Source organism: Bos indicus, chromosome 16, assembly GCF_029378745.1.
Source record: "Bos indicus isolate NIAB-ARS_2022 breed Sahiwal x Tharparkar chromosome 16, NIAB-ARS_B.indTharparkar_mat_pri_1.0, whole genome shotgun sequence".
Taxonomy (NCBI): domain Eukaryota; kingdom Metazoa; phylum Chordata; class Mammalia; order Artiodactyla; family Bovidae; genus Bos; species Bos indicus.
This window is the reverse complement of record NC_091775.1, coordinates 52,486,746-52,508,519: the sequence shown is the minus strand read 5'-3', so window position 1 is coordinate 52,508,519 and position 21,774 is coordinate 52,486,746. Positions and strand designations below refer to the sequence as shown.

Here is a 21,774-nt window from a genome sequence, read left to right as displayed (position 1 = left end):
GCCAGGCCTCCCTGTCCATTGCCAACTCCTGGAGTTTACTCAAACTCTTGTCTGTTGAATCAGTGATGCCATCCAGCCATCTCATCCTCTGTCATCCCCTTCTCCTCCTGCCTTCACTCTTTCCCAGCAGGGTCTTTTCCAGTGAGTCAGTTCTTCATTCACATCAGGTGGCCAAAGTATTGGAGTTTCAGCATCAGCCCTTCCGATCAATATTCAGGACTGATTTCCTTTAGGATGGACTGGTTGGATCTCCTTGCAGTCCAAGGGACTCTCAAGAGTCTTCTCCAACACCACAGTTCAAAAGCATCTATTCTTCGGTGCTCAGCTTTCTTTACAGTCCAACTCTCACATTCATACATGACTACTGCAAAAACCATAGCTTTGACTAGACGGACCTTAGTTGGCAAAGTAATGTCTCTGCTTTTTAATATGCTGTCTAGGTTGGTCATAACTTTCCTTCCGAGGAGCAAGTGTCTTTTAATTTCATGGCTGCAGTCACTATCTGCAGTGATTTTGGAGTCCCAAAAAATAAAGTCTGTCACTGTTTCCACTGTTTCTCCATCTATTTGCTATGAAGTGATGGGACCAGATGCCATGATCTTAGTTTTCTGAATGTTGAGCTTTAAGCCAACTTTTCCACTCTCCTCTTTTCACTTTCAAGAGGCTCTTTGGTTCTTCTTCACTTTCTGCCGTAAGGGTGGTATCATCTGCATATCTGAGGTTATTTGTATTTCTCCTAGCAGTCTTGATTCCAGCTTGTGCTTCATCCAGCCCAGCGTTTCTCGTGATGTACTCTGCATATAAGTTAAATAAGCAGGGTGACAGTATACAGCCTTGATGTACTCATTGCCCTATTTAGAACCAGTCTGTTGTTCCATGTCCAGTTCTGACTGTTGCTTCCTGGCCTGCATACAGATTTCTCAAGAGGCAGGTCAGGTGGTCTGATATTCCCATCTCTTGCAGAATTTTCCAGAGTTTGTTGTGGTTCACACAGTCAAAGACTTTGGCGTAGTCAGTAGAGCAGAAAAAGATGTTTTTCTGGAACTCTCTTGCGTTTTCGATGATCCAGCGGATGTTGGCAATTTGATCTCTGGTTCCTCTGTCTTTCCTGAATCCAGCTTGAACATCTGGAAGTTCATGGTTCACATACTGTTTAAGCATGGCTTGGAGAACTTTGAGCATTACTTTACTAGCGTGTGAGATGAGTGCAATTGTGCAGTAGTTTGAGCATTCTTTGGCCTTGCCTTTCTTTGGGATTGGAATGAAAACTGACCTTTTCCAGTCCTGTGGCCACTGCTGAATTTTCCAAATTTGCTGCCATATTTTCAAATTTGCTGGCAAATTTACTGGCATGATCTCTATGGGGCCGATGAAAATCTGTACATGTAACTCTCTCGTGTATATGCTCACTGTGTCAACTTTTGATACGAATGGTGTTTTGATTGATAACTGAAATCTTAAAGTGAGAGATGAATGAGTATAATATTAAAAGCTCTTGCAAGCCAAAGAAAAAGAAAATTTGGTTCTGCCTGTCATTCTTCATAATGAATAAGAGTCACTGGAATGCTGTGAAGATTTTAAAAAAGTATATATTAATGATTAGTTGGATAATAAAAGAGCTTACTATATCTAAATACTGTGTATCCATCATGCAAAAGATAGGCATATCAGTTCTTTTCAAGTGAATCATTCTGCTAAATAGCTATGCTTATCAATCAAAAATAGCCTTTCTTAGGTCCAAATTTAAGTGGTCTTTGTAAAGTTTCAAACAGTTTTAAATTATATTGCAGTTAATTTTTAAAAATGGTGTATGTGCCTTGTTATGCTAATCTAAGGTATATAAGAATATACTCTTAATTTTTCTTGTCACTTATAGCGCCCCATTTTATTTTACTTTTTAATGAACTAGCCCTTTCCATGGTGGTTTTTGACACAGATTATTCCATTTCAGCATAAGTTTGCTTTGCCAGCGTAAAAGTAGGTGTATAAAAGGAACTTGCATCACAGCTTGGGGTCTCACAGGGTTGTGACATTAGATTTCCTTTGTGTTGATCTTATTGGAAATTTGACGGTAAAACATTTTTGCTTATAAGAAAAAGCTTTTTAGTTCTAAAGATGATAATTAGACTAAAGTGTTGACTGAAGAAGTTTGCTTATTAATACTTTTGGGAATGATTGGATAGAGACTGGTGACTTAATAATTTAATGGATTTAATTTTGTGCAAGGTTTTTTTTTTAATTGGGAAGCATGATTATTTAAAAGTTTATAAACCATTGGAATTAAGTAGAAAAACCCAAATGCCTTTTAAGATTAGAGTGGTACATTTCTTTAATCTGGAAATACAGGTAGTCTTTAAAGATTTTACAAAACTACAATGGTGGATAAAAAGACTATGAAATTTGTGTATATTATAAAAAGATCACATTTCTGTCTTGATTTTATTCTATCTAAGCAACTAAATATTATGAAATTAGGATAGAAATGTAATCAAGTGAAATATTAGAAGGAATTTATAAATTTCTTAGTCTTTTTTAAACTGTTATTTTGTTACTACTACGAAGTAAGCCATAGATTAGAAGTTAGTTTCCTTTTCAGTGACTGTACTGTAATAGTCCTATTAAACCAGGTAGGGGAAGGCAACGGCACCCCACTCCAGTACTCTTGCCTGGAAAATCCCATGGACGGAGGAGCTGGGTGGTCTGCAGTCCATGGGGTCGCTGAGGGTTGGACACGACTGAGAGACTTCACTTTCACTTTTCACTTTCACGCATTGGAGAAGGAAATGGCAACCCACTCCAGTGTTCTTGCCTGGAGAATCCCAGGGACGGGGGAGCCTGGTAGGCTGCCCTCTATGGGGTCGCGCAGAGTCAGACACGACTGAAGCGACTTAGCAGCAGCAGCAGCAGCAAACCAGGTAGGAAGCACATTTTCTGAGATTCTGTTTTTATTTTCTTTAGATGTATACCCAGAAGTATTTTCAAAGAGACCTTTGCATTTATACCCCTTCCTTCCTTTCTTTCTTCTCTACCCTCCTTCCCTGAGGTCTTCATTGCTGCATGTGGGCTTTCTCTAGTTGCCTTGAGCTGGGGGTGGGGTCGGGGTGGGGGGGGAAACTCTTTGTTTTCTTTGGTGTGCGGTCTTCTCCCTGCAGTGGCTTCTCTGGTTGCAAACACAGGCTTCAGGCACCCGACCTATGGGCTCCATGGCTGAGGCTTCAGTTGTTGTGGTGCACTGGCTTAGTTACCCTGAGACATGTGGGATCCTCCTGGACCAGGGATTGAACCCATGTCCCTTGCATTAGCAGGCAGATTCTTATCCACTCTACTACCAGGAAAGTCTAAGTGAGTATTTTTGATTTCCAGTATTATGTTAGGAAAGGAAATTCTGACTTATGCTACAACATGGATGAACCTTGAAGACATCATGCTAGGTGAAATAAGTCACAGAAGAACAAACACTGTATGCGTCTACTTACATTAACTACCTGGAGCAGTCAAATTCATAGAGACAAAGTGGAATGGTGGTTCCATTTTTTGTTTTTAATTGTTATAAGCAGTACTGCTTACTAAGAAATCTTGTACACTGAGATGTGCAATTATACATGAATGAAAAATTCCTGTGAATGAAATTTCTGGGGATGTGTACTTAGTTCTGAATTTCTTTTTTCATTTATTTTTGACTGGGTCACAGGGCATGCGGAATCTTAGTTCACTGACCAGGGATCGAATCTGCACCCCCTGTGTTAGAAGCACAGAGTCCTAACCACTGGATGCTAGGAGTGTCCCGTTAATAAAGACACTATCAGATTGTCTTCCTTAGAGTTTATCTAATTTATACTCCTGCAGACAGTGTTATGAAAATATTATTTTCTTAGACTTTCATTGTTATCTAGATATTAATGTTTAGATTTTTGTTTTACATGGTACTCTTTTTGGATTTTTGAAATTTTGAGTGAAATTGTTAAAGAGTTTCCTGTTTAGGTATTTTGCCAATTTTTGGGGGAGGAGCTTCTGTCTCCTTTGATTTGCAGAAGTTTGTATATTTAGGAAATCACTTATTTCTCCATTTGCAGGTATTTTTCCCCATTTGTCTTGACTGCATTTTGCAATTTAGGAGCTATAATTTTTACATGGTTTAATTTATATGGTCTTTTCCTTTATGACATAGGTATTTTATCTCATGCTGAGAGTCTGTAGAAGACTGTACAACAAACTATTAATTATTTATTTTTGGCAGAGAGAGAACACAAATCAGTAAGCTGTTACAAATCATTCTCCACCCCCTTCTTTTTCCACAACTCCCCCATTCCTCCAAGTAGAGCAACATTTTAGAATATTAGCTTTTCCTAAAAATGAGGCTGGGAGCCTGTGGTTGACTTCTCTTTGCTGGATGTAGGGATTCTGAGTCTGTTTTTGCCATCTTTAGTTATTATTTGTACAGTTCTTACTCCAAAGATAGGGTGTGATTAAAGGGGAATATGTTAATTTTTTAAGAGTAGCTTATAGATATGTTTTATACATTTATACTGAAAGAACTCGGTATTGCTGTGAAATGAAGATAGGTTTTGCTTGTCATCTAATGGGTTTCTTATCTTCCTAGGCAGTCATGCCTGAATGTCTTCGATGTGTGCCCATTTACAGGAAACGAGGCATTCAGTTGATTCATTGAATAGGCCAAAAAGTTAGTTCGGGTATTCTGAAAACCCCGAATGAACAAAAACTTTTTGGCCAACCCAATATATTGAGGGTAACGTAGACACTTGTGACCAAAGGAGACATAAATTCTGATATATTAAAAGACAGTGACAGGGGCTTCCCTGGGAGTCCAGTGGTTAAGAGTCCACCTTGCAATGCAGGGGACACTGGTTTGATCCTTGGTTGTAGAATATCCCACATGCCCTGGGGCAACTGAGTCCATAAGCCACAACTACCATTTGTTTTTTAGAATAATTGCAGAGTTGTACAGCCATCACCACTGACACCAGAATATTTTTATCACTCCAGAATGAAACCTATTAGCAGTCATTCCCCATTCTTTCTTTTCCCCGACTTCTGGCATCCACGAATCTTTTCTACTTCTGTGTGTTTGTCTATTTTGGACCTTTTACGTATGAAATCATACAATATATGTAATTGGCTTCTTTTACTTAGTATATCTTCGAGATTCATCCATTGTTGTAGCATGTATTAGGACTTCATTCCTTTTTATTGCCGAATGACATTCCGTTGAATGGACCTACCACATTTTAAAAACTCCACTCAGCAATTGAACCTTTTTTTTGGCTATTATGAATAATGATATTGTGACATTTCTGTGTTTTTCTGTGGACATACATTTTCACTTCATATCTAGGAGAAGAATTGCTGAATTACATGGTTCTAAGTTGAACATTTTCAGGAACTTCCAAATTGATTTCCAAAGTGACTGTACCATTTTGCCATTTCACCAGCAATGCCTTAGGGTTTAGAAATCTTTGGAAAATCTTAGAAATCTTCTTATCCTAATCACTTGTTATTGTCTGTCATTTTTATTTTCGCCATTGTATTGAATGTGAAGTGTTATCTCACTATGGTTTTGGTTCTTATTTTCCTAAAGTCTGATGTTGTTAAGCGAATTTTTGTGTGTTTATTGGCTGTTTACCTTTTTGGGAGAAATTGCCCATATAGCCTTTGCCTATTTTTAAATTGCAATATGTCTTTTTCATTGTTGAGTTGTAAGAACTATCAGATAAATAATTTGCAAATATTTTCTATTTTCTGGGCTTATAGCAATTTTTCATCCTTTGGACAGGGTAAAACTATTAACTTGTAATTTGTGATTGTCATGCTAACAATTTAAATTTATCTTTGTCATTCTAGATAATTGTTAAAACAGGTTCTTCCTTTGGTTTTTAACTTATTTAAATTGATAATGAGACATATGACGTATTAAAATATCAACATCTTATTTGGTTATGTCCAAATTGCAGGAGTTTTACAATCTAAATATATGATTCTGAGCTACATACTACATTTAATGTGTTGATGTATGGGGAGTATCAGTAATTGTAAATGATGTAGCTTTAATGTCTACCTCCACTATGCTGAGGACCAGAAATAGCTGTGATTTATTTGAAAAGATTGGGATTGTACACTTAAATGGCTAAATAGCTAATTTTATGTTATATTTTATTGCAATGAAAATTTAAAAAAATTTGACCTGTGACTATATAGGAAAATTGTGGCCAGCTCCAGTTTAAATGCTGTTAAGAACCCCTGGAGGAGGACATGGCAACCCACTCCAGTATTCTTGCCTGGAGAATCCCATGGACAGAGGAGCCTGGCATAGGGTCCATAGACTTGCACAGAGTCAGACATGACTGAATTGACTTAGCACACACACACATAATGCATTTAAATGTCTAGCGGAGTCTGCATTTTGGTATTCTTGAAGGATTTGTAGTCACTGGTATAGGAAATAAAAGTCTAACACAGAGGGGAAACCAGTCTTTTGGTCTAAATATAGGATCAAGTCATTGATTTATAAATTTTGTAATTTCTTCATAAAATTTTATTACTATAAAAGGTTTCTATAAGTGTTGATGTTACAGCATTGTTACAGATAGCTTGGTGGTTGTGAAGGATATATTTATAACCCAACTGTTTGAGTTTGGAAGAGGAATGATTTTGAATATTTTAATAATGTAAAAAATTGTTGTTTAGTTGCAAAGTCGTGTCCAACTCTTTAGCAACCCCATAGACTGAGCCATCAGGAAAGCCCATAAATAGATGTGTAAGGGAGACCAGGTGAAAGTGAAGGTGAATTTGCTCAGTCCTGTCTGACTCTTTGCGACCCTATGGACTGTAGCCCACCAGGCTCCTCCCGTGGAATTTTCCAGGCAAGAGTACTGGAGTGGGTTGCCATTTCTTTCTCCAGGGATCTTTCTGTCCCAGGGATCGAACCTGGGTCTTTCACATTGTAAGCAGATGCTTTTACCATCTGAGCCACCAGGGAAGCCATCGCAGTAAATGTGGCATTATTTAGGGTTATTTTAAAACTCTCTCTTAAAAACTTTTAAGAACTATAGTGTATGTTGATAAATTTAATATTTTTTGATGGTGAACATTTTTGACCAAATAGAAACCAATGTAATATTTTTTGACTTGTGTTTTTGAAAACAAACCTTTTAGATTTTATATACTACAACTGGCAGCAATCAAATATGATTTCTCAAGTTTATGTTCTCATTTTTAAAAAGTTTAGGTTCTCTTGATTCTTTAAAGCTAGAAGTGAATTAACTTATTACTATAAGCAGTGACTATGTAACTTAAAAAATTCTGTGCATATTACTGGAGACTCTTTGATAGATTCTCTGAAAACCTATAGCTAAGGCTTGATGTTTTTAAAAAAAGGAAATATTATCTAATTGTGATTTTATTATTTTTGTTCTTTTTTTCTTTTTTAATTAGTAAATGTTAGGTAATGTTTCATCTTGAACACTTGAGGACTACTTGAGTACTATAGGAAATGTGTTGTTTTGAAAAGAGTAGACAAAACCAGGAAATCACGTTTACGTTTTGTTTTTGTTGTTCAGTTGCTAAGTTGTGTTCGACTCTTTGAGATCCCATGGACAACAGCATGCCAGGCTTCCCTGTCCTTCACTATCTTCTGAAGTTTGCTGAAACTCATATCCATTGAGTCAGTGATGCCATTCAACCATCTCATCTGTCACCCCTTTCTCCTCCTGCCCTTAATCTTTCCCAGCATCAAGGTCTGTTCCAGTGAGTCAGCACTGCATCAGGTTGCCGAAGTATTCAAGCTTCAGCATCAGTTCTTCCAGTGAATATTCAGGGTTGATTTCCTTTGGATTGACTCATTTGATCTTCTTGCTGTCCAAGGAACTCTCATGAGTCTTTTCCAGCGCCACAGTTCAAAAGCATCAATTCTTTGGTGCTTAGCCTTCTTTATGGTCCATCTATCACATCTGTACATGCTGAGTTTTTATGAATATGAAGAGTTAAGCAGCTTTTTTCTTTTTTTTTTTTTTAAGATTTGGGTGTTTCTAGTCTACTCAGTGTAAAAGAGTAATGTAATAGCTGATGAAGTTCTTTGTTAAATTGGAGACAAATTTGTATTTTGTTTCCAGAGTGTACTCTCCTTATATAACAATGATGGGGACTGTGAGCCCACCATTTTGATGAAGGAGGCCCATCTGACTTTGTTTTCATAATCTGTGCATTGAGTATTTGGTCCCTCTTTTCAGTATTGCATTTAGCTCTTTGTTATTCAGAATTTAAGCTTAAATATTTGTTTTTCCTGTAGTAGTTTGGCTTTTTTTTTGACGGAGAGTTGCCTGATGCTTCCCTCTTTTCTCTTTCTTCTTTCTAATAGAATAAACCTTTGTGCTCTTGGGCTGAAGTGATTAGTTGTGTATGTGTGTGCATGTTAAAATATACAAAATACAAAATTTATTATTTTAACCATTTGACGTGTACAGTTGGTGACATTACGTGCATTCACAAGGAAGTCCCTGGTGGTCCAGTGGTTGGATTTGGTGCTTTTACTGCCAGGGCTCCAGCTTCCATCCCTGGTTGGGGAACTAATCCTGGAAGATGCTTGGCATAGCCAAAAAAAAAGTGTACTTAAAATGTTATGTAACCATTAGCACTATTTCTAGAATTTTTTCATTCTATACAAAATTCCATTCTGTACCATTAAGCAGTATCTCCCCAACCTTTATTCTACTTTGTCTTCATGAATTGGTCTATTCCAGATACCTCATATAAGTGGAATCATAAATTAATTGTCCTTTTGTGTCTGGCTTATTTCATTTAGTATGATGTTTTCAAGGTTTATCCATGTTCTAGCACATATCAAAACTTCATTTCTTTTTATGTCTTAATATTCCATTTTATGTATATACCACATTTCATTTTATTCATTCATCCATTGATGGACACGGGTTGTTTCCATCTTTTGGTGTTTGTGAATAACGACATTGGTGCACATGTACCAACATTGGTACATATGAGGGCTTCCCTCATAGCTCAGTTGGTAAAGAATCTGCCTGTGATGCAGGAGACCCTGGTTCAATTCCTGGGTTGGGAAGATCTGCTGGAGAAGGGATAGGCTACCCACTCCAGTATTCTTGGGCTTCCCTTGTGGCTCAGCTGGTAAAGAATCCATCTGCAATGCAGGAGACCCTGGTTCAATTCCTGGGTTGGGAAGATCCACTGGAGAAGGGATAGGCTACCCACTCCAGTAATCTTGGGCTTCCCTTGTGGCTCAGCTGGTAAAGAATCTGCCTGCAATGAGGGAGACCTGGGTTCGATCCCTGGGTTGGGAAGATCCCCTGGAGAAGGGAAAGGCTACCCACTCCAGTATTCTGGCCTGGAGAATTCTGTGGACTAAGTCCATGGAGTCGCAAAGAGTCGGACACGACTGAGCGACTTTCACCTTCACCTTCACCTTCACCATCATTGGTGCTCAAATAGTTGAGCCCTTGTTTTCATTTGTCTTGGGTATATACCTAGGAAGTGCTGGGTCATATGATAATTCTTTGCTTAACTTTTGGAGAAAATGCTACTTTTCCACAGTGGCTGTACCTTTTTACAGTTCCAGCAGCTATGCAGGAGGTTTCAGATTTCTCCATATCCTTGCCAATGCTTGTTCTGTTCTGTTCTCTTTTCTAATAGCCAGACTAGTGGGTGTGAACTGAGTGGTATTTTATTGTGGTTTTGATTTGTATTTCCCTAATGACTAATGATTTTGAGCATCTTTTTCTGTGCTTGTCTGCCATCTGTATATCTTCTTTGGAGAAGTGTTTTCTCCAGTTTTTAAAAAGTGAGTTAAGATTTCATAGATTCTTGATACAAGTCATTTGTCAGATACATTTGAAGGTATTTTTTATGTTTATATTTCTGTTTCTATCATTTTATTCCCCAAATTTAAAAGATCCTTTCATCAATTAATTTATCCCACGTAATTTCGTTACATCTAGTTCAGTTGCGTGATGAAACTGGATTTTAGGATTATGTTTCCCTTGTGAGATGTAACAACTTAAATCATACTAGAGAATATAAATGAAACGTCCCACTTTCTGATAATATCAGCTTCTTCAGGGGAAGTGTAAAATTACGATCTTGGATTGTCAGCATGTAAGAGTGTTATATTTAAAAGCGCTGTGCCTGTCTTTTTAAAATGCCAAATTAAAAAAAAAAGCCAAATTACAGGGATATATAAAATACAATTAAGTCCTAATGAAATTAGAAGAATTTTCTTGAATTTTAAAATTCTAGACAATTATGTTTTTACGTGCATGCTTCAGAATATAAATGGTGCCATACAGGTTTTCTTTTTGTACATAGTAAACAATATTTTTGGAATGAAAATGAGAACATAGAGTCTGTCAAAAGATTTTCTGATGTATTAATTTATATAAACAATTTAGTTATACATAAATTATAAATTTTAACACTTTTTCTTTTAATCCCCTGGAAAAGAGAATTAAATAGCAAAAAATTACATTAAAAATTAGGACTACTTGCACATGCACAGAATATTTGAATTTATTTTGCCTTCCAGTAAGGAGTGTTTGAAATCATCTTATTTTTTCAGTAAAATCATTTTCACTTAATGAATTAAATTAAAATGAAATCTGTAGAATAGCTATTTTCAGCTACAGTTTTTACTTGAATAAAAATCTCTTAAGACTGGTAAGTTACTTTGATTATCTTAGGTATAATATCCTATTTTAGGATGTAAAATTCCTAAAAACTTATGAAAGTCATTCAGCTTAGTGTTCTAGAAAGGTAAAGTCAGTTTATAGCAAATACTGTATTTACAAATGAGAGCAATAAAACAATCTGGTAAAAATGTTTGTAAATATTTGCCTCAAAAAAGAAAAATATGAGTATACAAGACATTTAAAATTAACTCGCAACCTGTCCCTTATACATGCATAATATAAATTGTTTAAATATAAGAAACATTTTTAAAACTATTTTTGGAAAATTATTACCATGCAGCAATAACATTGATTATTTATTTATTTATTTTTTTAGATATGGCCGCGTGGAAAGTGTCAAAATTCTCCCAAAGAGGGGTTCTGAAGGAGGAGTGGCCGCCTTTGTGGATTTTGTGGACATCAAAAGTGCACAGAAAGCTCACAACTCAGTCAACAAAATGGGAGATAGAGACCTACGCACGGATTATAATGAACCAGGCACCATTCCAAGTGCTGCTCGGGGATTGGATGATACAGTTTCCATAGCATCTCGTAGTAGAGAGGTTTCTGGGTTCAGAGGAGGTGGTGGAGGGCCTGCTTATGGCCCCTCACCATCACTTCATGCACGAGAAGGACGTTATGACCGGAGACTTGATGGGTAAGTTCCAAGGTTTCTGTAGGCAGGTATTTTGTATTTGATATGGTGAGAAACAGAAACTCGTATTTAGGGGCCCCAGATGGATTTAAAGTTTTGGGCATTCTCAATGTTTCCTATTTTGGGTTGGAAACGGAAGTGATTTCTATCCCAGTGGCTGGTATCTTATGGAATCGTAGAGGATATTTCCTGCAGCTGATTGGATATCTACTGCTGAGATATAAAGTGGTGGAAGATTTTGTATGGCAGCATCATTTTTGGAGTTACCTGTCTTCTAGACTTTTATTCCTTCTCTTGGATAATGTTAAGGCTTTCCTTGGATATATCTCTTCTACCTGATGGAGCTACTTGGCTACAGATTCTGTGGTTGTACTATATGGAATATTTCTGGAATATTAGAGCCTACAGATTCTTTTAGAATTTGATATTTGCTTCTCAGTTTTCACTGCACGAAGTGTATGAACGAATTGGTATGTCACCAAAAAACCTAGCAGTCCATATAATTCGACCTCTTGGATTCTACAAACAATACTTTGACCTGGAAATATGTATTTGGATGAAGAGGAGTGAAGGCAATCCTTGATTTTTCCATTTTGGATCTACACAGTTTCCATGTTGGAATTATACTCCTTGATGGAATGGGGGAAAATTGAGATGATGGACGTTTCTAAATCCTGGAATATAGCCCTTCTTTTCTAATTGCTGGAATGTATGGGATATCATGTTGTCAAGATTCCATTAGCCCAAGAGAAGAGGATTACTATCCTGTTTCTTAAGCAAGTTGCTGTCCAATTAAAGGTACTTTAGCTTTGAATACATGGTGATGATCAGTTGTGGATACAGCAATCAAAATGGACTTTGCTGGATGGCTACAAAGGTGAACTTTTGGCGAGCAACTATGCCTTCCTCATTTGGTGGAATCATAGAGGATATTTCCTCTTCTGTCAGCTGCCTGATTCATACTTAGGGCTGGAGATTTTTGTGAATGTGGATCAATTTATAATTTTCTACTGTCTCAAGAAAGAAGTCTGGGGGTTTGAGAGTTACAGTTTGTCTGGGACTGCTTGCTTCCAGTGGAATTATTTTATCTGGTCATTAAGATTTTTTTTCCTTGTGGTTCATCTAAATATCATTTGACACCCTTGCCCATTAAGAAGGTGGATTACCCCCAAAAGAGGGGCCAAAATTGGGGAAGTTATGTTCACAATTCTCTCCCTAGATTTAATTGGGATTATAGGTCGTGGTTCCACACTTGGAAAAGGTTGGTATATCCTGACCTGTGTATATTAGCCCCTCTCCTAACCCAAGTCAAACTTTCTTTTTTTCCCCACTAACTCTAGAATTATTTAGTACTAATAGATGATTCAAAGAATAGCTATTAGATTTCAGCTCTGCTATCTCTTGTGCCTGCCTTCTGTATCTTCTAATGGATAAGAACTGTGCATATTTATAAAATATCTGATATAGCAGTAATTCTCCTAGAACTATTATCTGTTGCTTCTGTTATATCATTAATAATAGCTCTTACTGATTAACATTTGATAGGGTACTAATTGAATTATTTATGACATTTTCTCTCTTGAGTCTCAGAAGAACCCCTCTTCTTTGTTAGACAGTGAAATATCTATCCAAATTCCAGAAATGTAGCAAATAAAAAAGGAGAGTCATTTAATATATTTAAGTAGGAAAGATAATATTAAATTTTTTTGCCATGCCAGTTGCTTTGCATAATAGCAAAAACAAAATACAGCCTAGGAGAATGTATGATTGCTTCTAAGTGAGATGGTGAAAATGAAGGTTAGTGGAAAGATTTGGAATCTAAGCATGTATTGGAAACACAGTATTAGTTGTAAGATTTTTGCCACATATTCTTCATTGCAGAGATTCTAATTCTTCTGTATCTTTCATAGTTCCTTAATCACTTTTGATAAAAGATAGACCCAAAGGTAAGGTTGAGAAGAGACTCAACCTCATGCTTGAGATTCAAGTGAACTGGTGTTTTAGGAACTTTCTTAATAAGTAGAGAACTGAAGATTTCTTTGTAGGATTGGAATTGGTTTTTAATATTAACATATAATTGCATGTGTATAATTGTACATGCAGCAGTTTTTGTACTCATAGATTGACAAGTGTTCATGCCCTACAGAAAAAAACTTTTATAGTTAAACCATTGCTAAAAACTGAATTTTATAGTTCGCAAAGTTGCCTTATTTCATCAGAGGCAATTTGAGTATAACTAAAACCCTAAGCGAATATATTTCTTTTAACCATTAAGTAATACATTAACAGACTGAATTATGGACTAGGCATTTAAAAATTATTTGTAATTTGATAGCACAAGAAGATAAAATAACCATTATTCTTTAATTAGTTAAATTTATCATAGAATAGCATGTGGCAGCCCAATATTTTGATATCCTAAGTGGTTTTTGGTTTGATTTTCTTTTTTAAGATCCTGTTTTTATTATTAAGTGTGATTGTTTGGGCACAGCAATTTACATAATTTACTAATGTTATAATTACCCAAGAAATTGAAAGTTAATATGAAAAAGTTATACTTAACATTTTTTTCTATACTTATTTGAAAATGCCCTCCTATTGCTGGGACATGGGCATGCATTGCAATGAGGCTTTCATGTCTGTGTGAAAAACATATCATGAAAATTTTGCCTGAAATACATTTACAAAGTAAATACAGTTTGGCATATATTTTAATCCAATGAAAGTATAGAAAGTTTAATTTTCATATTAAAATAAAAGTCTCTTCTTGTTCCATTAAATTTAAAATAAAAAAGGAAATGGCATATGTCTATTTCTGTATATAAGCCAGAAAATCCCTAATAAAAAGAGCAGCTTGACTTACAGAACACTAGTCATGAAAGCCCAATATACAGTTACAACAGTTATTGCTTAGCTGTGGAAATAAGTTTTGGAGTCAAGTAAAATGTTAAGCTTGTTAATGTTTGCTTACTAAAGTAGGTTACTGCTGTTTAGAAAATGACCAGTTGCACAAAGAAAGTGCTGAAGTGAATGTTTGCATGACTTGCTTTTAGATTTGCTTTCCCGTTTCTGATTGATTAAATATTTTTCCCCCCTCCTAAATGCAGGGCTTCAGATAACAGGGAGCGTGCTTATGAACATAGTGCCTATGGACACCATGAACGGGGGACGGGAGGATTTGATCGGACAAGACATTACGATCAGGATTACTATAGAGATCCTCGAGAGCGGACTTTACAACATGGGCTCTATTATACTTCTCGGAGTCGAAGTCCAAACCGTTTTGATGCTCATGACCCCCGATACGAACCTAGGGCTCGGGAGCAGTTTACACTGCCCAGTGTGGTACACAGGGATACCTACAGGGATGACATTACCCGGGAGGTACGAGGCAGAAGGCCCGAGCGGAATTACCAGCACAGCAGGAGTCGGTCACCACACTCATCCCAGTCTAGAAATCAGTCTCCTCAGAGGCTGGCTAGTCAAGCGTCTAGACCCACAAGGTCCCCTAGCGGCAGCGGCTCTAGAAGTAGATCCTCCAGTAGTGATTCAATCAGCAGCAGCAGTAGTACCAGCAGTGACAGGTAGGTTAACAGTCTTTTGTTATCAGAGACAAGGTCTTGAATAAATTGTTACAAATGTGCTACCATCAGTGGTACTGATTTTTAGTACAGTAATGTTTTTGGAAGTAATCTTGGATCATGTATATAATGAATGAAGAAACTTTGATTAGCCCTGTAGCCAACAAATTAACTATTTTCCCAAGTACTCAGATCTAAATGATGATTTGCAAATACTGTTTCATCCTTCAGATGCTGAATGTTAAAATTGCCAAAAAGGAAGAAAAGCAATAACTTCAGTTGTATGAAACAAATGTTGTGCCATACAATGAACTTTCAAAGTTCTTTAATTTCTTAGTGTATACTATTTCTATTATTTGGTTGAAAATTTGTAAAAGCTGTTGGGGTAAAGATATCTTTAGTATTGGTGAAATATATTGTTGATATGTTTATTATCAATGTATAAATTGACGTGTACATTTTAACTAATTTTAACATCAAGATGGTAATCAATTTATAAACTCCAGTAGGAAAGCTTTCTTTAAAATTCAGGTTGTGTCTTTGCTGTTCACTAAGGGTGAGTAGGCTAATTTTGTTAGTTGGGATTTTTTTCTTTCTTTTTTTTTTTTTACAAAAGAGTTGTTGTCTTTCAAAGATGAAAATGATAAATTGAAAATAATCTTAACAAGAAACATCTTATAAGTTAGGTTATGGGTTTTGAAGTAATAGGTCAAGGTTAAAAAAAAATCAAGGTAGACAGTATACTAAGTTTATAATCTTGGACAAGTTACTAAAGCTCTCTAGGCCTCAGCTTTCTCGTCTTCGATAAGAACCATGTTTCCTAAAGTTATTTGGAAGGTTAAAATGAAAAAATCCTTAAAGGGCTTAGCTTGATACCTATATATGTTAAATACATCCTTCAGTAACTCCTAGCTGTTGTTACTGCTACTACTTGAGATGTTGGTAGTCTTCAGTATTTTCTGTTGCTCTTTACTGTTATTCAACATGTTAATCTCAGACATTCTAGTTTTAAATTTAAATTTGTATTTAAATGTATTTTAAATTTGCAAGAGACAAATTCTTTGACCTAATTAAAATGCCCAGATTATTTTTCCTTTAGTATTGCCTGCTTAGAATTAACTTAAAAAAAGTAAATGATCATGTAATTGATAAAAGCCTCCTTTTATGCCTCCTGAGTTTTCTGATTCAAAACAATAAATAGAAGCATTTATTTATACATCTATCTATCTAGATGTAATTCAAATATTCTGGAAGATGTAGCATATTATAGTGAAGCAGGCAGTTTAAGTCGGAACAGTTAAGTTCTGGCTCCAGCTTTGCAGCTGTGACATGGTTGAGACCCTTAACTTCTTTTGATATCATTTGATGTATTGTTGAGTTAAAGGATTGACAATATTCATTTGAATTCTATAAATTGATTATAAAATCTTGTCATGATTCACTTTCTTCTGCATAGAGTTGGCCTAAGATACTCAAGTTTTAGTCATTTTCCCCAAACCTACCTCAGTAAAGGGATGGTACTGCACTCCACTGAATCAAAACTTTTTGAAAAGTCAACCAATTGAAGAAGTGTGGAAGTTAGAGATGAACTGCATGGCTTTCAGAAGGGTGGCATTGTACTTTGGTGGGAGTTTGTGGTTTGGGATTTGGCCCTTGGAGTTGTGGGCTCAAAAACTTGAACCCAGAGGTGATCTGATGAATTTTGATGGAGCTAATTGCTGTATACATAATCAAAAGAAACAGTTGTATGCTTCTGAATATTTACATTCAGAAAGATAACTGCCACAAAGGCAGGATGAGCTTGGGAAATCTACATGGGGACTAAACTACAACTGTAGAGGATATTTTCTCCTGTGTCAACTGCCTGAATCATACTTAGGGCTGAAGATTTTTATGATTTAGAGCTATGAAGGATATGTAGAACTTCAGAAAGGAGATACGAATTTTGGGCTAGACAGGGAACATTGTGAGCAGAAGGAACAACTTGAAGAGATACAAGTAGGTGGAAGAATGTTTTGAGAACAGCAAATAATTTAGTATGACTTAACCATGCTAATGTTTTTGGGTTTTATTTTTTATGCAGAAATGAGCCATTGAAGGATTTTGAGAAGGGAAATAGCTTATTGAGATCTGTGCTTTAGAAAGGCATCTGCTTTAGAATAAGAAAGAGAGATTCCAGTTAGACAATTTCAGTATTGCATAGAAGGAAAACTTGGACATTGAGAGTGCCTAACTTGGGAAAAGTGGACATTGTAATAACATTCAGATGATATCAATTTATGAAAAAGAGAATCAACTTTTTTGAAGACATGAAGAGCCTTTTGGTGCCGTTCTGTAAAAACGGGGCCAGGTAGGTCTTCCTTTGTGCACACTGCAGAGCCAGATAAGTGTATTGCCTTTCTCTGAGTACACATTCAAATGGTTGAAATACTTAGCTACAATTCTTAGTAAAGAGGAAGGTGAAACCAAAATTGATGTAATAGTCAAAAGAGTGGTCATTATATTGTTACTGAATCAAGTACAGAGAAATAAAATATTTGGGTGTTCAGAGCACATCCATTGTCTTGGGGTTCATCCCCCCTTTTATCAGATATCCTCCTTTCCTCTATAATTATATTGATTACAAAACATGTTATTTTTTTAAAAGATTTATTTTTTGGCTGTGGTGGGTCTTTGTTGCTGCACATAGGCTTTCTCTATTTGCGGCGAGTTGGGGCTACTCTTTGTTGGGGTGCACAGACTTCTCGTTGCAGGGACTTCTCTTGTTGTGGAGCACAGGCTCTAGGCATGCCGGCTTCAGTAGTTGCAGTGCATGGGCTCAGTAATTACGGCTTACAGGCTTCAGAGTACTGGTTCAGTAGTCGTGATGCAGGGGCTTAGTTGCTCCGAGTAATGTAGGATCTTCCCAGACCAGGGATTGAACCCATGTCCCTTGCATTGTAAGGTGGATTCTTAACCACTGGACCATCAGGGAAAGTGAAAGTGAAAGTCACTCAGTTGTGTCTGACTCTTTGTGACCCCATGGACTATAGAGTCCATGGAATTCCCCAGGCCAGAATACTGGAGTGGGTAGCCTTTCCGTTCTCCAGGGGATCTTCCCAACCCAGGCATTGAACCCAGGTCACCCCCATTGCAGGCAGATTCTTTGCCAGCTGAGCTACGAGGGAATCCCCTCAAAATGTAATATTTTGTTATTGTCAATTCACAATGTTCAATGCCCCTTTGGAAGAAATAAGTTCTTTTTTGTAATCCTTAAAACTTGATTGTGAAATGGTGACATTCCAAGTCCTTTAAAAATGTTTTAAATCAACAGGTTATCAGTTCAGTTCAGTTCAGTCGCTCAGCCGTGTCTAACTCTTTGCAACCCCATGAATCGCAGCATGCCAGGCCTCCCTGTCCAACACCAACACCTGGAGTTCACTCAGACTCACGGCCATCGAGATGGTGATGCCATCCAGCCATCTCATCCTCTGTCGTCCCCTTTTCCTCCTGCCCCCAATCCCTCCCAGCATCAGAGTCTTTTCCAATGAGTCAACTCTTCACATGAGATGGCCACAGTACTGGAGTTTCAGCTTCAGCATCATTCCTTCCAAAGAAATCCCAGGGCTGATCTCCTTCAGAATGGACTGGATGGATCTCCTTGCAGTCCAAGGGACTCTCAAGAGTCTTCTCCAACACCACAGTTCAAAAGCATCAAGTCTTCAGCGCTCAGCTTTCTTCACAGTCCAACTCTCACATCCATACATGACCACGGGAAAAACCATAGCCTTGACTAGACGGACCTTTGTTGGCAAAGTAATGTCTCTGCTTTTGAATATGCTATCTAGGTTGGTCATAACTTTCCTTCCAAGGAGTAAGCATCTTTTAATTTCATGGCTCCAGTCACCATCTGCAGTGATTTGGGAGACCAAAAAAATAAAGTCTGACACTGTTTCCACTGTTTCCTCATCTATTTCCCATGAAGTGATGGGACCAGATGCCATGATCTTCGTTTTCTGAATGTTGAGCTGTAAGCCAACTTTTTCACTCTCCACTTTCACTTTCATCAAGAGGTTTTTTAGTTCCTCTTCACTTTCTGCCATAAGGGCGGTGTCATCTGCATATCTGAGGTTATTGCTATTTCTCCCGGCAGTCTTGATTCCAGCTTGTGCTTCTTCCAGCCCAGTGCTTCTCATGATGTACTCTGCATATAAGTTAAATAAGCAGGGTGACAATATACAGCCTTGACGTACTCCTTTACCGATTTGGAACCAATCTGTTGTTCCATGTCCAGTTCTAACTGTTGCTTCCTGACCTGCATACAAATTTCTCAAGAGGCAGATCAGGTGGTCTGGGATTCCCATCTCTTTCAGAATTTTCCACAGTTGATTGTGATCCACACAGTCAAAGGCTTTGGCATAGTCAATAAAGCAGAAATAGATGTTTTTCTGGAACTCTCTTGCTTTTTCCATGATCCAGCGGATGTTGGCAATTTGATCTCTGGTTCCTCTGCCTTTTCTAAAACCAGCTTGAACATCTGGAAGTTCATGGTTCACGTATTGCTGAAGCCTGGCTTGGAGAATTTTGAGCATTACTTTACTAGCGTGTGAGATGAGTACAATTGTGCGGTAGTTTAGCATCCTTTGGCCTTGCCTTTCTTTGGGATTGGAATGGAAATTGACCTTTTCCAGTCCTGTGGCCACTGTTGAGTTTTCCAAATTTGCTGGCATATTGAAGTGCAACACTCAGCAGCATCTTTCAGGATTTGAAATAGCTCAACTGGAATTCCATCACCTCTACTAGCTTTGTTTGTAGTAATGCTTTCTAAGGCCCACTTGACTTCACATTCCAGGATGTCTGGCTCTAGGTGAGTGACCATATCATTGTGATTATCTTGGTCGTGAAGCTCTTTTTTGTACAGTTCTTCTGTGTATTCTTGCCACCTCTTCTTAATATATTCTGCTTCTTTTAGGTCCATACCATTTCTGTCCTTTATTGAGCCCATCTTTGCATGAAATGTTCCGTTGGTATCTCTAATTTTCTTGAAGAGATCTCTAGTCTTTCCCATTCTGTTAAAATATAGCTTGGTTTTATCTATAAAAGAGGTTTCTATTCTACCTGTATGACTGACTGGAAAATTAATCATCCTCTGTGCCCCTTAATTGTTACAGCTTTGGTGAACAGATTCCTAGCAGTGCATTTCAAATGAGCAAACATGGGCTTGATGACAGTCTCACGGTGAAGTCCTTGTAAATGATACACTAACTGTTTCTGCCAAACTATTCACAGTATTTATTTAGCTGCTGACAAGATGAGGGGCAGGTCGCTTAATGTTACAAACTTCCTGTGTGCAGAGACCTGTGCTGCTGCTGCTGCTAAGTCGCTTCAGTCGTGTCCAACTCTGTGAGATCCCATAGAGCCCATCAGGCTCTCCCATCCCTGGGATTCTCTAGGCAAGAGTACTGGAGTGGGTTGCCATTGCCTTCTCCAAGACCTGTGCGACTGGGTGTCTATTTTTTTCTCTGTCTTGGTTATTTAGGGAGGCCCTTTTCTTTTCAAAATAAATTTTAAATACATAAGTTAAAAACTTATGTATTTAAGTTGGGGGTCAGCCTTTTTCTTTTTTGTTCCTCCTTTTGGTTTGTCCAAAGAATATGTCAAGTAACCTACAGACTTTTATTCTTTCTAATCACAGAAACAGGCATTTAGATGGAAACCCGTAAAACAAATGTAGTAATAAGCACAGATAACTGCATATAAATAACTGTCGTTGGTTGTTGTTCAGTCGCTCAGTTGTGTCCGACTCTCTGCAGCCCCATGGACTCCAGCACGCCAGGGTTCCCTGTCTTTCACCATCTCCTGGAGCTTGCTCAGACTCATGTCCATTGAATCAGTGATGCCATCCAACCATCTCGTCTTGTGTCATTCCCTTCTTCTGCCTTCAGTCTTTTCCAGCATCAGGGTCTTTTCCAGCGAGTCTACTCTTCGCATCAGATGGCCAGAGCTTGGCGTCAGTCCTTCCAATGAATTCAGGGTTGATTTCCTTTAGGATTGACTGGTTTGATCTCCTTGCTGTCCAAGGGACTGTCAAGAGTCTTCTCCAACACCACAGTTCAAAAGCATCAATTCTTCAGTGCTTAGCCTTCTTTATAGTCTAAGTCTCACAGCCATACGTGACTACTGGAAAGACCTAGTGGGTGATCTCTCACTGTCTCTTGTCTCTGTGGCTTTCAGTAAGCCATGTCATCTTAAATTGTGTTTAGTTTACCAGTTTGAAGAAATCAGAATTTTAGAGCAAGCTTCCTTCTTAAGTAGGTTTTAAGAATTGGAATAGGTTGATTTAAAAACTGTATATAGGCAATTCCCTGGCAGTCTAGTGGTTAGGACTCCATGCTTTCACTGTTGAGGGCCTGGGTTTATATGTTGAAATATATAAAGACGAAGCTTGGAGATAGGAAGGGGAAGAAAAAGATACACATACAATATCACTTCCAGGTCAAAAAACTAACCTGTGAAAGTCCTTGTTGTGTTTGTTTAAAGTAATAAGAAAAGTCTATATAACTGCAAGCAATCAGCCTTTTCAATTCTGATGCTGTATTAAGATGTGACAGTCTTTATGTCCATCTCTTGTCCAGTATATTGGCTTTACATTAGAATAATTTACTTTTTATTGAAAGGCAAATGAAAAATAATTTAAAAATTTTTATTTATTTCATTTTGGCAGTGCTGGGTCTTTGTTGCTGTGCATTGCCTTTCTCTAGTTGTGGCGAGCAGGGATTACTCTCCAGTTGCACTGTGAGGGCTTATTGCGGTGGCTTCTCTTGTTGCAGAGCACAGCCTCTAGGGTGTATGG

At 37.5% G+C, this 21,774-nt stretch overlaps 1 protein-coding gene across 3 annotated transcripts in view; it reads left to right on the top strand.

Annotated features, from left to right (window-relative positions):
* SPEN (spen family transcriptional repressor) overlaps window positions 1–21,774 on the top strand; it is a 92,584-nt gene that overhangs the window by 14,712 nt on the left and 56,098 nt on the right. For 2 of the 3 annotated variants that reach the window (XM_019976130.2, XM_070768439.1), the window contains exons 2-3: window positions 11,044–11,364; window positions 14,469–14,945. In XM_019976130.2, coding sequence (XP_019831689.2) covers window positions 11,044–11,364; window positions 14,469–14,945 — 798 coding nt within the window. The remainder of the gene's footprint in view (window positions 1–11,043; window positions 11,365–14,468; window positions 14,946–21,774) is intronic. The other variant, XM_019976131.2, reaches the window with a different exon arrangement.